General features: G+C 45.1%; 1 protein-coding gene across 1 annotated transcript in view; it reads right to left on the bottom strand.

Annotated features, from left to right (window-relative positions):
* Nucleotides 1–17,327, bottom strand: part of BRINP1 (BMP/retinoic acid inducible neural specific 1) — a 64,887-nt gene that overhangs the window by 14,652 nt on the left and 32,908 nt on the right. Inside the window, exons 3-4 of the mRNA XM_065418888.1 lie at nt 10,138–10,307; nt 8,670–8,775 (exon numbers count right to left, since the gene is read on the bottom strand). Coding sequence (XP_065274960.1) covers nt 8,670–8,775; nt 10,138–10,307 — 276 coding nt within the window. The remainder of the gene's footprint in view (nt 1–8,669; nt 8,776–10,137; nt 10,308–17,327) is intronic.

Genomic DNA, 17,327 nt, shown 5'->3' with positions numbered 1-17,327 from the left:
GGAAAGTGAGTATGGAGTGGCTAAGGATTTTGAGACTTTCAAAGCACCTGGAGAAAGATCTTTGAGACCCTGAGGGCTCCTAGATTCAGAGGGTCTGGGGCAATAGCTAGCGATGAGCTGGACTCATCAGCTTCCATGGACCCTAAAGGAATGGTCTAGGTTCCATGGACTTGACTCAGTCCTTTGTCTACACTCTACAGGAATGGCCTATCCTGGCCTCTGAGATGGCATGCAAAGCCTAAAATATTGTTATGCTTTTCAGTTCACCAAACTTTCTTTTTTAACCTTAGTTGGACAGCAGCACCAACATGCTTCCCCGTCCCAGCTAATGGGGATTGCTTTCTGATGCATAACATCCCAGCTAACCTGTGGGGAACCACCCTGTACATTTGCATACATAGCTAGACACATGGTGCGCACTTCTGATTGGCACTCATTTCCCCTCACATACAGACCACAAATGCCCACTCCTACACACTCCCATGCATGTACACAACGTATACTGCATGTATAATGCATGGCCAAAGATGCAGAAACCCTTTTCAAACAAACACCCCCTCATATAATACATGCACACTCCTATAGTCACACACACCCATAGAAATATGTGCATCCTCACAGATGTGCACTAGCAGGTCCTAACACTCATTTATACTCAGTTTAAGGCCAGGTGCTGGGGTGCCTACCCCACACAGCTGGTGAAAGGGTTCATGTGGGCCTGAGAGCCCAATTAACCCACCCGGTTGCTCCTAGAGGGTAGGCCAGATTTAATTAAAGATGAAGCCTAGCTGGAGAGGAGCTGGGTAGCGGTACAGTGTGGAGAAGCAGTGTGGTGCAGAAGGCAGAGTGTGAAGAACTCTGCAGTCACTTGTGTGGTAGTAGAGAGACCTGAGGAAGCAGGGAGGCCATGCATGGTGAGAAGGAAATCTGAGTGGGGGAGGAAAGGTCTCTGGAGGACACAGGAACGAAGCAAGCTCCTGTGGCAGACCCTGGCTAGAGGGCTGAGTGACAAAGAAGAGAAACCACTGCAGGGCCAGAGCAACCATCGGCGGGGGTTCTAGATGAAGGGGGCCCCACACCCAGCCGTGAGTGTGTGCTGGATGAGGAAAAGACGCACACCCAGCCATGAGGGGTTCACCAGCAGTCAATTCACCCTTCTACAGGTCCCTTCACAATGTCAGTGTGGTGTAAAGGGAGCTTAGTGAGTAAGTACGGGCCTGATTATCAGTTAGACTAAGACTCAATCTATCAAGGCACTTAAGTATGTATGTGCGTTTAAACACATGAGCAGTCCTATTGATTTCAATGCAGCTACTAATGGGGCTTAAAGATGAGCACATGTTTAAATGCTTGGCTGGCTCAGGGACTCATGCACTCATACTTCCAAAACACGGACTTGGATGCAAGAAATACAGCTCTGCAGCTTAAAAATGCCACCCATCCTGCAGAAGATGTATGCCTTTCTACAGGGACTCCCTGCTATGCACAAAGCTTACCGTCCAGGCTAGGAAATCCCCGATGGGGGGGGGTTGAATGTTAAGGTTGTAGGAATATAATCACACACCCCTACACTCCTATTCCCATTCACATGTAAACACACAGAGGTACACATACACACTCAGACCAGAGACAGGCATGCACACCTGTGCTTTCTCACCCACCATGCTTCTGGAAGACTGCACACCTTAAATGGTAACCCATTGGTCAGGATCAATCATAGGATGAATGTCTGACACAAGGAAGTGCAAAGGCCCTCTTTAAAGTCTGGAGGGAGCAGAGGTTTGGTCAAACTGAGGTAGGAGCAGAGAGAGGATATAGGAGCTGGTGTGGGAAGGGACGTGAATTCACTTAGGAAGGGTTCCTGGAGAGATGTTTTGGCCTTGGCCTGGAGATATCTAAAAAGCAGATTGCACACCTTCCCACAGCCCCACAATTAGAGCCGAGTGACAAAAATGTTGACGGAACAGTTTCCCCTTGAAAAATGCAGTTTTGTTGCGATCCAAATGTGTCGTGGGAAATGTCTGGATGGGGAGAAAATGTAAATGAATTGTTTTGACTTTCTCATTTCATTAAGGTGATGCTGAAATGTTTCATTTCAACTTTCTCATTTCAATTCCTTTCGTTTTGACTTTTTCCCTTATATTAACTATTTGCATAGATATAATATACAAATACAATATAATAGTGTTTCGGGTTACTGTGCTGACGTTATCAAAAGGAAACATGGTTCCCATATTGAAGCAAAAAGATTTGATGCTGTCAAAGAAAAGCATTTTGATATTTCCGAATGGAACGGTTTGGGGAACTTTTTGTTTTGCTGGAGATTTAGAAATTCTGGTTCCATTTTGGAATGGAAATCAATTTTGAAATGTCAGAATTTTCCACGGAATGGAAATCCCATTTTCTAGCCAGCTCTGCTTGCAATCATAGAATACCAAGGTTGGAAGGGACCTCAGGAGGTCATCTAAGTCCAACCCTCTGCTCAAAGCAGGACCAATTCCCAGACAGATTTTTACCCCAGTTCCCTAAATGGCCCCTTTAAGGATTGAACTCACAACCCTAGGTTTAGCAGGCTAATGCTCAAACCACTGAGCTATCCCTCCCAATCTCCAGCATTGCTACACAGAGCCAAACACCTCTAACAGCCAATTCCTTTCCAATCAGCAACAGAATCAGCCAGTGCTCAACTCCGTACAGCCTGCAATGAAGGTGGGCAAGAATGCCTAGGGCAGGCCAAAGAGATAAGAAGAACGCGGACACACATGAATGCATACGTGCTGACACCCAGCCACGCAAACACACATGCTCTTTCATCAGTGAATGTTTCTACTCAGTTCACGTACTCTGATGTTTGAGGACATTTAGACCCAGTTCTAAATCTTGCAGCAGATCCTTATATCTTGTAAAGGGCCTAACCAAAGCCTTCATATGACCTTTGAGGTATTTTGGCTCTGGATCTGAACATTACATCTTGGGCCTATGACTGCCAGGGGCTTGGGCACTTCCTTGAGAATGAGATGCTCTCACGTGTAGGCTTCAGTCAAGGTCTGGCTGCGGCCGGCTGTTTGGGAATCAGAAATCTTCCCTGTCATGAAGACACTGTTCTTTTATTGAACTGGCCTCCGAGCAGAGCGACATGAAGGCAGGAACACGGATTTCTGTCAGCAGCTCATGCTTGGCTGCTAATCAGATCAAAGTAGACTAAGTCACGATTCATTACCTGCAGCCCTGTGACTAATTCTTAATGAGCTCTCACAAAGCAGCTGGAGAGGAGAGAAAAGAGCCTAAATAATTATTCAGTGAACCACCCTCCAGATTGGATGGATAACATTAAGGTGTAGCTTTAAAGGTCACTTTGCTTTATTAAAAGGAGACCATTTCTCCCTGCCCCTTTGTCTTTCCCTTAGCTCTGGGTTGGCAAGTGTTGGGTCTGCCCTGTGTTGTAGCAGGTAAACCGTGTGTGCTGATTATCTTGTTATTCCACAGGCTCTCACCATGAGTATTCACTGAACCAGTTCACACAGCTGAGATGCAGCCCAGCAGCGAGCACTTGTCTGAAGTCCCATCGCAACCAGTACCTTCCTCCTTCCCTGTCTGGACTCTCAACCTTTCCTCTTCTCTTTCTGTCAGCCTTCTCCTGTCCTCTCCATCCCAACCACTACCCTTTTCGTTCCCCCTCCCTCTGTTCCTCCTTTTCCATTCAGACCATCACAATCTCCCCCAACCATCTCCCCCTTTTCCTCCCCTCCCCCATCTCTCTCTCTCTAGGGATTACGGGAGTTTCTGAGTGAGACTGTGTTCAGTATTCATAGATTCTAAGGCCAGAAGGCATCACCATGATCGTCTAGTGCAGTGGTTCTCAAACTAGGGCCGCCGCTTGTTCAGGGAAAGCCCCTGATGGGCCGGGCCAGTTTGTTTACTTGCCGCGTCTGCAAGTTCAGCTGACCGCGGCTCCCACTGGCCGCAGTTCGCTGCTCCAGGCCAATGGGGGCTGCAGGAAGCGGCAGCCAGCACATCCCTCGGCCCGCACCACTTCCCGCAGCTCCCATTGGCCTGGAGCGGTGAACCGCGGCCACTGGGAGCCGCGATCGGCCGGACCTGTGGACGCTGCAGGTAAACAAACCGGCCCGGCCCGCCACGGGCTTTCCCTGAACAAGCGGAGACCCTAGTGTGACTTCCTGCATAACACAGACCAGAGAACTTCCCCCCAATAAGTCCTAGGGCAGATCTGTTAGAAAAAACATCCAATCTGGATTTAAAAATTCTACGTGATGGAGAATCCACCATGGCCCTTGGTAAATTGTTTCAATGGTTAATTACTTTCACCATTAAAAATGTACGTTTTATTCCCAGTCTGAATTTGTCTAGCTTCCACTTCCAGCCATTGGATCACGCTGTACCTTTCTCTGCTAGATTGAAGAGCCCATTACTAAATATTTTTCCCATGTAAGTAGTTATAGATTGTAATCAAGTCATGCCTTAACATTCTCTTTGTTAAGCTAAATAGGTTGAGCTCCTTGAGTCTATCATTATAAGGCCCATTTTCTAATCCTTTAATAATTCTTGTGGCTTTTCAATCCTCTCCAATTTATCAACACCCTTCTTGAATTGTGGCACCAGATCTGGACACAGTATTCCAGCAGTGGTCACACGAATGCCGAATGCAGAGGTAAAATAACTTCTCTACTCCTATGCAAGATTCCCCTGTTTATGCATCCCAGGATTGCATTAGCTCTGTTGGCCACAGCATCACATTGAGAGTTCATGTTCAGCTGATTATCCACCTCGACCCCCAGATCTTTTTTTCAGAGTCACTGCTTCCCAAGATAGAGTCCCCCATTCTGTAAGCATGGCCTGTATTCTTCGTTCCTAGATGTATACATTTACATTTAGCCATATAAAAATGCACATTGCTTGCATCCAGTTTACCAAGTGATCCAGATCTCTCTGTGTCAGTGACTTGTCCTTGTCATTATTTATCATTCCCCCAATTTTTGTGTCATCTGAAAGCTTTATGAGTGATAATTTTATGTTCTCTTCCAGGTCATTGGTAAAACATGTTAAATAGCGTAGGGCCAAGAACCAATCCCTGTGGGATCTCACTGGAAACAGACCCACTCAATTATGATTGCCTGTTTACAGTTACATTTTGAGACCTATCAGTTAGCCAGTTTTTGATCCATTTAATGTGTGCCATGTTAATTTTATATTTATCTTATTCTTTAACCAAAATGTCATGCAGTACCAAGTCAAACGCCTTACAAAAGCCTAAGTATATTACATCAACACTATTACCTTTATCAACCAAACATGTAAACTCATCAAACAAATATATCAAGTTAATTTGACAGGTTCTATTTTCCATTAGCCCACGTTGATTTGCATTAATTACATTGCCCTCCTTTTAGTTCTTTACTAATTGAGTCCCATATCAGCCACTCCATTATCTTGCCAGAGATCAATGTCAGGCTGACAGGCCTATAATTACCTGGGTCATCCTGTTTACCCTTTTTAAAAATTGGCACAACATAGCTTTCTTCCAGTCTTCTGGAACTTCCCCAGTGCTCCAAGATGTATTAAAAATCAACATTATCAGTCCAGGAGTTCCTCAGCCAGCTCTTTTAAAACTCTTGGATCCAAGTTCTCTGGACCTGCTGATTTAAAAATGTCTAACTTTAGTAGCTTCTGCTTAACATCCTCCAGAGCTACTAATGGAACGGAAAGCATGTTGTCATCACCATATAATGAGACTACATCAGCTGTTTTCCCCAAATACAGAATAGAAATATTTATTGAACACTTCTGATTTTTCTGCATTATTACTGATAATTCTACCATCTACATCTAGTAATGGAACATCAGCATTGTTAGGATTCATTTTGTTCCTAATATATATTTTTTTAAATGCCTTTTTACTGAAATTGCGCAGAGACTGTTCAGGACGACAAGACGCTACATAGCTTGCATCTTTCCAGGTGCCCCCCACTTCGACTGTTTCTCTTGCTCTTTGGCTTTCTCTTTTTAGCTCCATGGTGCTGTTCAACCTTGGCTTTCTGAATAGCAGTGACTACCGGGATGGTCAGGAAGGGTGCAGTTTTCTGAATTTCTCAGCCGGACAAACTCCCACCATCCCCATTCTTTTCTGCCAGAGACTGATTCAGATCCTGATAATCATGGGGACTGGCTGAAGGAGTGGCAAGGGGAAACTTTCTTTCTATTCCTTCCCCCTTCCCTCTCACACACTGTGTCCTCCTTCTCTCTTTCCCTTTGCTCTTTATTTTCTCTCTCTCTTACTCTTTCTTCGTTCACTCTCTCCCCCCTTCCATTGAGTCAGCTCCATGAAAGCCATGATGAAGTTCCCATTTCCAAATGCTCTTTCACTGACATTCTGTTTCTGCCTTTATTTCCCCTGATTGCATTGTCCCTTCAAACCCCACTTGGAAGCTCTCCTCCCATCATAGCTAACCCTAACTCTGAACAAGTGAAAGGCAAAAATCGGAATTTCTGCCATACTGGAAATTATGATATTCCTTTTCTTTTGGCCCACATAAGAACTAACATTTGAAATATTTTTTTAATCGAATATAAAGTTCCCAATAACTATGAATTGGAAATGTCAAAATGAGATATTTCCTTTCTATTTTCCTTTGGGAAAATCAAAAAATGTCAACAACAAGATTGTGTTTCCATAAAACAACAACAACAACAGAACACTTTGATGATAAATTCTTGGCCAGCTCTAATAGCAATGCAAGGCTTCCCTCTTTCCCTTCCCTTGGTTGGTCATACATATCCTAATCAACCATAATTTATTATACAACAGAGGTATCTGCTGCAAGTATACATATCTGAAGATTGGCCACATTATCATGAAATCAGAGTAATAGGTCAAACCTAAGACCTTACTGTAAATCTAGAGGAAATTACTTACAAAAATCTAGGATAACCCCTTCCCTGGTATTTTCAAAAGGGCCAGAGGACAATATGCACCCATTGGTTTTCAGCCAATGTCTTTGAAAATCCCATTCTTAATTATTAATAACCTTGGATGACTTTAAGCATTATTGTTCATTGGCGCCTGATCCCAAGTCCTTTGAAGTCAATGGGAGCCTTTCCATTCATCCAGTCTTTGGATCAGGTCCTTAGATCTATCTATCTATCTATCTATCTATCTATCTATCTATCTATCTATCTATCTATCTATCTATCTATCTATCTAAAGAGTTTTGATTAGTGATCATCCTTATAGTATATATAAGAAGCCCTACATTATATATTACTAATATATATATATTTATAATCTATATAAAAACTGAACAAAGTGAACTGTTAAAATTCATATTTCCTATTTTGTTAAACATTGAGTATAATCACAACAAAGTTCATGCACAATAAATTTCCTGTTCCATTGAAGTCAATGGAAAGACTCCTGTTGACTTCAGTGGAACCAGGACTGGTCATTACGTTAATTAATGTACTTGGCCCATGACCTCCAGTTCCAAAATACAGGTGTCTATGACTTGAACTAAAGGATTAGGTATACTAGGTAGTAGCTGTAGCTGACTGACACACCTCTGATCAGCCACCAGAGAGGGACAAAGGGACATTTGGCCAGTATGTTACTTAAATATCATTGAATATGTTGGTATTTCTTTACGTTGATGTAGATACAACAATAAAAAAGCATCATGCCCATTTATTCTCTGGTGCCTTTGGGTTTGTTTTAGAACACAGTCAATATGAATAACAAACCCAGCAGCATAGATTCACCCTTGTAGTCAAGATACTAACCAAAAAATGAATCTCAAAAGGCATAATATTCCACCCTCATTCAGTTCTCTCTCATTTCCCAAGCCCCTCTTCCCCCCCGTCAAAAAAGAGTAGTTGCATCTCACAGCTTGTCCTGGATGCCAACAGACTCAGACTACTTCAGACAAGCAGAGAGCGTGGCAAGGTCAAGTTTATATAGGTTAAAACCTTAAACTCTGCCTGAAAACCAATAGGCAGCCAATACAAATCATAGAGCACTGGTGTAATGATATAGGGACCAATCCAAAGGCCAGTGAAATCAGCGGAAAAACTCCCATTGACCTCAGTGGGCTTTGGGTCAGGTCCATAGCCCTGCCATAAATCTCTCTCTCTCTCTCTCTCCCCCTCCCTCTTAGTCCTTCTCTGTTTCTCCTTCTCCCTGTTTCAACCATTGTTACTGTTTACTACTATTTGAACTGCAGTAGCATGCAGAGGACTCAGGGCCAAAATGGCAAAGGCCTCTAGGCCCGTAAAGCTGCATCTAGGCACCCATGTAGGATTTACCGAAACACCTGAGCAGGTTAGGTGCCTAACTTCCATTGAAAGCCAATGGGATTCAGGCACCTACATTATGTAGGCACTTTTGGAAATTCCACTCTGTTCCTAATTACATCTTTAGGCACCTGAATGCCTTTGCAGTTCTGGTCCCATTGTGCTAGGCGCTGTACATATAAATAAGAAGACATTGTCCCTGCTCGAAGGAACTTACAATGTAACTGAAGACAAGGCAAGTGAGTGTAACAAACACTAGAAGAGGAAGAAGAAGGAGGAGGAGGAGGGTATGAGCTTTAATTTCCTCTTGTCATTCCTTCCCCCCACCCCCCCCCGACATTCACTCATTCCTTTCTTCTGTTTCCTACCTTGCAGGTGGAGTTTGCTCTCAGTGCTTTGCAGAAGGACAGAACTCACAGAGTCCAGATTGTCGTAGCTGTTACAGCCCAGGGGGCCAGTCCGAGTTTCTGTTACCTAGAGCAGGGTGCAAAAAAAAGGAAACATGCCATTTGTTTGCGGCATTTCCAGGACGGTCCAGTCCCTGACATCTCCACTGGCTGACAGACACCCACATCCATCCCACCCTCACGAAAATACAACCTCCATGACGTGGGTAAGAGCCAAATATCCCCCATGGCTAGGTTAGAAATGCAAACTTGAAAGAAGATCCACCTCCCAGACTCTGTCCAGCTGCAAACTGTCCCTTGTTTTATGTTATTGCATCTGAATCTGGGCCTGGTGAGGGGAGGCCTGCAGGCTGATCCATGGGGGATCTCTGCTGGCTTAGACCAGAAGCCAGGAGAGGAATTATCCCGTTTTCTCTCCATGGCAATCTGGAGCACATGGATTGAGAAACAGATATGGTGAACGACGTCCTGCCCCCCACCACACAAGCACATACTACGGATAGATGGAGACACAGAAAATCCTCCCGCTGCGTGTAGCGTAGCTGTTGTTATTGTTGGTATCTAGCTGCCGAGGAGACCTGCCCTTTCTGAGTTCACAAAGAGTGGTTATGTGCTGTCAGGGCTTCAATATCTCAATCCAGTTTCTCATCCTTGAGGGAATAGGCTGGGCCAGGAGACACCACAGAACAATAACACAAGCTGGAGCCTTTCAGTGTGATGGCTAAGAGTGATGTCTCCATCCCGACTGCCTTCCCTGCAGCACGTTCCCTGACAATGGAATCCTTCCCCAATGGAGACTGAGTGCTTTCAAAGGAGGAGGCTGTTGTTTGTGGATCCATTTTCCTTTCCTTTGTATCCTCCTCCCAGTAGCTTCCCCCGCTCCCCCTCCAGCTCTATCTCTATCCGGAAGCCTTTTTAAAGCCTCATTGTGGGCTTTTCTCATTCCCTTGTAATCAATTCACCTGAGAGCTGTTCAGTAGAAACTGTACTAATACCTGCTGCAGGAAGACATACAAGGGTGGCGTGAGGCTGCCACTGCAGAACTGCTTGCCCATTTCCATTGTCGCTGCTGACCTGCCGTGGCCAGGCCCTCCCCAATACCACTGCTACACGGCAAGGACCACGTTCTCTTTAACATCAATGCCACACTGGGTGTCCCCTTCCCAAAAATCACTTGCACGCCGGAATGATCTGTGCCTACCCAAAATGAGGGACACAAAAGAATGACTTTTCCCATCTAACATCTGTACCACAGGGCAAGAACTTGCCTTTTCCTGGGAAGAATGCCACGTTGGAATGGCTGGTGCCTACCCAGCGGCAATACCATATTAAAGGCCAAGCCCTGACTGGCATCACTATTGCATTGGAATGGCTGTCATTCCCCAGGCCATGTCTCTCCCTGGAATCTCCATAGCAGCAGAGGCAATACCTTGATTGCTCCGGTAGAGATCTGGATCTCATGGAGTCTCCTCATGGTGCCATCGCGGTCTACAAAGTAGGAGGAAGCAAGCTGGTGCAGCGCCTCAACGCTTTGGGTGGCGTTTCCTGACTTCCTGTCAAGCCGGCTTTTGTCCATGTACATGGTCAAGGCCTCCTCCCCTGCAGTGAAAGGAAACAGATTGCTACATTGGAAGGTTTGCTGCTACCACACAGGTACTGATGGTATCACACGCTGAACCTGTGCAGTCCAAACTCTGCACCCCTGGAGATGCCTTGTGCAACAAATCCAGTCCCATTCTTCTGTACAATGGGCCAGATTCAAAATCTGAGTATAGTTCCATTGAGGCCAATGGTGCAGCAGCTGCTGTAAATTGGAATAACTTCACTAAAGACAATGCTGATTTAAACCAACTGAGAAACTAGCCCATTATATAGAACAATAACAACAAGGCCTGTTATTTTGGGGGTACATTTGGAGTGATGGGGCCAATATTTAGACTTGGTGGAAGAAGATGCAACTCTCATGGAAGTCTCTTTTCTTAATTCAATGGCATAAATGATGGCTTAAGTTACATTTAGCTCATGAGTGAATGGATCTGTGTTTAAAGGGTAAACGAGTGTCATCTGGCATCCAGTGGCTATGCAAGATGAGTGGTTGAGAAGAATGGGGAGTAGGAGGGATGAGATGACAAGCAGAAAAAAAGCAAAGAGAAGTAGCATAAACAACCACTTGCTCTTCCTACAGTCCTGGAGAGCACAGGTGATGCGTGTTGTGTGGGTACAAGAGCAAGGGATAAGGTGTTGAACAGGACAAAGGAGTGCGGGGAAATCAGGCCCGGTATTAACAAGAGCACTGCTGCCCTGGAAATGACAGAGAATCAGGAAGTACAGACGTTCGAGTCCCAAGAGGCAACAAACGTTAATGAACAATAGCAACATTCTGAATGAAAAGAAAAGAAAGATGAAAAGAAGACAGAACAAAGTTTATAACCACAGTTTATTGTTAAAAACATCTATTCATGATGTCTGAGCCAGAATACAATCCAGCTGACTTTCTCTGAGCTCTGCTAGCATTGCAAGACTCAAAGGAGTGACAGGCAAAACCAACACATTTTCCTCACTAAGGTCAGGAAATCTGATTTTGAATGTACACACGGAGCAGAAGGTGCCATTTTTATGTAGTTAGCTTTAAGAGAAGAATCAAAGTTTAATTAGGGTGGAAGTAAGTAGCACCTGCTGTAATCCAACCTGTGTATCCAACAGATGAACTGATATTTATGCTGCTGCTGATCATTATAATACTAGGGTTGTATGAAAAAAATTGCATCACTACTGTTTTGATGGATAAATATTTTACTATAGGGACATTTGATTATTTTAAGGAAAAACTGTTTTTTTTGTGTGGAAAGCAGACACTTTCTGTGACAAACTTTGATTTGAAAAATTAAAAAAATTATATGAAATGTGTCTCCACATTTTTTATTTAAAAGCCAAACCCCAGAATATTTTGATTTGGCTATACTACTGTGGTGCCTAATGGGAATTGTAGTTCAGTTTCCCCACGGCCTTATTCTCCTTGATGGGCCAGACTCCCTAGCTGACCCACATATCCCATGATGCACCATGGCCAGGGTCTCCCACGACACACCAAGAGGGAAGACTGTGGTGCATCATGGCAAACAGTCTGACCAGGGAACCCAATCTAAGCCACAGAGAATGGGAGCTTCCAGCACCCAACTACAACTCCCCTGAGGCAAGCTGTGGCATTTTCAAATCAAAATATTTTGATTTTTTGCCAGGATTTCAAAATTTTCTACGGAAAATTCTGACTAAAAACATCGTTTTCCTCAAAATTTTCCATGGGAAAAAAAAACAACCCAGATTCTGACCAGCTCTAAATAAGAACAACAATAATAATTAATAAAAATCAACAATTAATCTGTTGACAGTGATGCCTAGAGGCCCAAGCTGGGGATCAAGCCTTCACCATGTTAGGCCTTGTACACACACATAACAGAGAAGATGTTTCCTGCCCCAAAGGGTTTACAATCTAAGCATATGATGGGAGACAACAGGTGGATACAACAAACAGACGGGGGAAGCACAAGGTAATGAGACGAATGTGATTAACATGATAAGCAGCGGTCACAGCACACCAGCTGCTTAGCTGCTGTCAAGTGTTTTGCCGGCGTCACAACGCAGGTGAGTTTTCAGGAGAGCTTTGAAGGAAGATAAAGTAGTGACTTTGTGGATGTTTACAGGGAGTTCCTCTGTATGAGGGGGAAAGCTTGGGAGAAAATGCAAAGGTGCTTGTGGGGAAATGTGATTAATAGGCAATAAAGGCTGTAGCTTGGGCCAAATGTATCCTTGATGTAACTGTACTGAACTCAGTGGAGTTGCACCAGAGATCAATGTGGTCTTCTGTGTCCATTTCAGACTAGACTACCGTACCTAGCAGAATGTGGCACCTGGGGGCCCTGGACGGGTATCTCCCGGATGGCAGTTAGACACCCAGCTCCTGTTGAGTTCTAGTGGGATTTGGAAACTCCCTTGTGTTCTTGAGCAAAGCCCACACCTTGTTTTTGCTTCCCATGCAGAAAGATCAAGGCCGTTGTCAGTCCCTGGCTCAACAATCACTGGTGGAATGCTGAGCTGGGACAACGCTTTGAACTGGGGATGCTCTTATACACTGTGAACTTGCACTGGTATAAATATAATGATCAGGAGTGTGAAAAATCCCCCCCCCCCCCGAGCGATGTAGTTCTATCGGCCTAACCCCGGTGTAGACAGGGCTATGTTGATGGGAGGGCTTCTCCCTAGAACAGAGTTACCGCCTCTCATGGAGGTGGATTAACTACGCGGCCGGGAGAAGCTCTCCCGTAATAGCGTCTTCACTGAAGGGCTACAGTGGCGCAGCCCTGGCACTGCTGTCATCAAGGTAGTGTGAATACAGACATCCAGTGTAGCTCCAGAAGTGTGGGGAGCGGCAGTGGAGTAACGACCAAGCCATGCTGAGTATATATCCACTGATTTCAGGCACTTTTGTACTTGACACGGCTCAGCCATGCCTCTGCTGCCGCTCCCCATACTACCACGGTTACCCTGCTACTTGTATTCATGCTAACTCTCAGGAGATAGCACAAATATGTGTACACGAGTTGGGGACTCACACCCCTAGCTCGTTGTGTAGACACAGCCGTGGAGACCTGGGCAGAAAGCAAAATGTCCTGGTTTAATCCCCACCTGGTAAAGCTACTGGGCAGTAACCGAAGGTGCTAGGATGTTAAATACTGATCCAAAAATGGAATCTACATTGACAGAGCTGAGGGGTAGGAACAAGGATCCCAGGCTGGCATGTAAGTAGGGTATTTGAAGCTAGCACCTAGACAGTAGTTGGAGAACCCAAAGCTTTTATGGCACCTGGAGATCTGTGTTCTATTCCCAAAGAAGCCGTCGTTTGCCCCTCCAAAGTGTTTCAGTCTCACCACAGGGAGGATGAGGGGGAAAAAAAGAGAAACCTCTCTGTGCTTCATTCAATGCACATCCTGGGAGACAAGCCCCGTTCCTGAGACGTGAGATACAATGGCAGGAGAGGGCAGGAAGAGACCGCTGCTTGAAACCCACGCTGTGTATATGTGCCTAAGACTGGGAAAAGCCCAACATCCCCATGGAAAGAGAGCCAGCGAAAGCAGCCCATAGATCAAGAGGGGTTAATAGACTTTTGCTGCATTATTAAGTCTTAATTTCTCGTTTATTAAGCGGATGCTACGTTCAAAGTTGTCTTCCCTTCAGGGCTTTCCCTGCAAATTAGCTCTCGGCTCTGTGTACTCCATCCCTGAGCGTGGATGCCCTAGAAATGACCCTGCACCAATCCCTTTGTCAGAACTAAACTGGAGCAGGGCTGGCTCTCTATCGGGCTTTGGGGGGAAACAAGCTGCTCGGCAACAGAAAGGCATTAGAAATCCTCCTCTTGTGGAAGGTGTCTAGGCAGCAACAGTGCTGGATGCAGGATGGTCTGCTCCATCTCTCAGACCTCCTTGAGCCCCTCCCAACAGCTGCTACACAAACAGGGAGTCTTGCACATTTGTCTCTCGTTCTGTAGCTGTTAAATGTCAGGCTGAGATTTGAATTAATAAAAAGCACAATTCTCTGGGTAGCTGCTTTTTTATGTGGTCCAAGGTCTTAAAGCGACTCCTAAGCGACGATCGACTTGATGTCACTGGGATCTGGATTAGCCTGCAAACTCTGAGCGGAACATGTCCCCCTCCGTGCACAATGCACACTGTGTGGCAGGTCTAAAGCTGCTTCATCTTCATCATGGTCATTGGCAAGATGAATCCTTCATTCCTCTTGCCCTGCCTGCCCCAACCCCGCTGCTCTGGGCTGATTGAACACTTCGCACTTCTGTCCAACACCAGCTCTCGTTACAAGCCTCTGCATATTTAAAAATGTTGTGTTGTAAAAACAGGAGATGGAACAAGCCACTGTGAATAATTCACAACCTCGCCCGGGTGAAATTAAAAATATATTTCACCGTTGAAGGTCTTTGTTATTTGGAATTTCCAGGGACGTGGAAGAGAAAAAGGCTGCCAATGGAAAGAAAAATAAAACCACAAATAAAACTCCACTCACCTCCATGGTTTCTTCCTTCACTGCCTTGCCCTGTGTACCACTGAGCTATCCCTCCCTCCAGGATAGCTCAGTGGTTTGAGCATTGGCCTACTAACCCTAGGGTTGTGAGTTCAATCCTTAAGGGGGCCATTTAGGGATCTGGGGCAAAAAATCTGTGCTGGGGATTGGTCCTGCTTTGAGCAGGGGGTTGGACTAGATGACCTCCTGAGGTCCCTTCCAACCCTGATATTCTATGAAAATATGATTCCAAGGAGACATTTCCTCCACAGAAATGAGTTCTCTCTGTACAGAGTTCAACACATCATCTCTATCCAGCAAATCACTTAAGCACATGCTTTGCTGTATTGGAACATTTCAATGGACCTACACCAGTTTAGCCCATCTGAGGATCTGGCACCTATGTTGTGCATGAAATATATGCAGGCAGGGATGCAAATCAATCTAATCTTGTCTACATAGCTGATCATTTACAGTATGTTTAAAGAGCTTTCCATAGCCCCCAGAGGAACAAGAGCCAGAAATCCTAGGAATTTCACTAAGGATTTTGCTATTGCCAATCTATTTTATGTGGACGGTGCTCAGATAATATGATGAGCAGCAGCACAAAACTTTAAGATAAGATGCCTTCTTTGTCGCTGCAGTATTCTCAGTGCAACTACTGATACATGCCATACATGCTATTTAACTCTATGTACAAAACGGATAATAGCTACAAGCGGTAAAAAGACAAACAGAAGCAAAAAATGTCCATGAGAACTGTACTTCCACTTTTTAATTTTCAAAATATTTGAAATTTTCTACCCAGCTCCAGTAACCAGGCATGCAAATTGGTGACTGCACCTGCAGTATTGATCTACTGGCGTATGCTGCCCATACCGGGACCTGTCTGCAGTCCCTGGGTATATATTTTGCATTGAATTTAATTATTATTCTTTTTTTTTTAAATATGGCCCATATTTTTTCCTTTAACTGTTGTATCCAGTTCAGGCCTCTCTCTGTCCCCCATCAGTGTCTCCATCCCTGCCTAATGCCTTGGTATGCTACTTCATAGAGCACTCCAAGATTTTTCCAAGTCCAGTGAGTTTCCCCTGTGGGAGAAGATTGTTTTCCTTCTGTATTGAGTTTGTTTCAGAGACAGAGAGAGCATCTGGTTTCAAGAAGCAAGGCAGGGTGTGAAGGTTAGGGGGGACTGGTATTATAGGCACTAGACCAGCCACGCTGCTATTCTGTCTATTCCAAGAGAGAAAATCACCCAGGCAGAATATCCAATTCACATGGTTCTTTCAAATGCTGCCTGTGCACTTATTTGGAGTTTGGCCTTAACATATTTAATCTGGAATGATTATCATCACACAGGCATCACACACACATGCCCATATGCACCCTCTCAAAACTGCAGCATATCCACATCGTCTTAAAACTAGGGTGACCAGAGAGCAAATGTGAAAAATCGGGACAGGAGTTGGGGTAATAGGAGCTTATATAAGAAAAAGACCCCAAAATCAGGACTGTCCCTATAAAATCGGGACATCTGGTCACCCTATCTTAAAACTCACATACTCAGATATTGGTATTTGCATACTCAGGGCCATACTGTGAGTCTCTCACACATAGCAGTACCTAAGGCCACACGGAGTACTCTGTCCTGTTAAAAGTAGTAAGACATAGGGCTCAGTTCACCCCCATCATGTGGCATTGCCTTTTAAGATCTTGGGAGGTCTGATATCTATAAGGGCCTAGGAAATAGGAGATACTGGTGGAAAGGAAGTGGTCCTAGAAGTAAGTAGTATTTTGGGAGGAAATCCAGTTATTGTTTCTTTAAGGGCTTGTGATCAGGAGCTTTGCAGGGTGGGTGGAGCCAGGGCTCCCCTTGCTCCCAGCCAATTGGGATGAGCTTTAGGAAGGGGATCAGCATATATGCTGCCTTCTCCTTCATAGCATGGCAGACAGCAGCAGGAGATGGCTGGGCTGCTGAGCCTGAGGACTAATTGGAGGAAGGGGCCAGGTGAAGGAGAAGCTAAAGCTCCACAACCCGCCTAAGTTACCACCCTAGCTCCAGGGAGGAGAGCTGGGGGAGTCGGGCCTCAAAGAGAGAGAGGGGGGACGTTCTGAATTACAATCCATCTGCTGCCAGAGAGACTGGCAGTGGCCTGGAAGTCACGCCTCAGCGGCGGGCAGGGAGGAAGCTGCAGGAGGAGATGGAGTGAGAGTAGTGGAGACCTTAGCCCTGAAAGAGCTAAGGACAAAATAGGAGCATCCCAAGGAAGCAGTGAGGGATTAGAAGGCTCAATCCTTAGCTGCCTAACATGGTGTCCCTGGGCTGGAAAACCAAGAGGAGAGGTCAGTCCTCCTACAGGCTTCAGGACTGAAAGAACAAAGATAGGTATGCCCAGATCATAAAATCATAGAAGATTAGGGTTGGAAGAGACCTCAGGAGGTCATCTAGTCCAACACCCTGCTCAAAGCAGGACCAACACCAACTAAATCATCCCAGCCAGGGCTTTGTCAAGTCAGGCCTTAAAAACCTCTAAGGAAGGAGATTCCACC

This window comes from Emys orbicularis, chromosome 18 (assembly GCF_028017835.1).
Source record: "Emys orbicularis isolate rEmyOrb1 chromosome 18, rEmyOrb1.hap1, whole genome shotgun sequence".
NCBI classification, from domain to species: domain Eukaryota; kingdom Metazoa; phylum Chordata; order Testudines; family Emydidae; genus Emys; species Emys orbicularis.
This window is presented reverse-complemented; position numbering and strand designations above follow the sequence as displayed.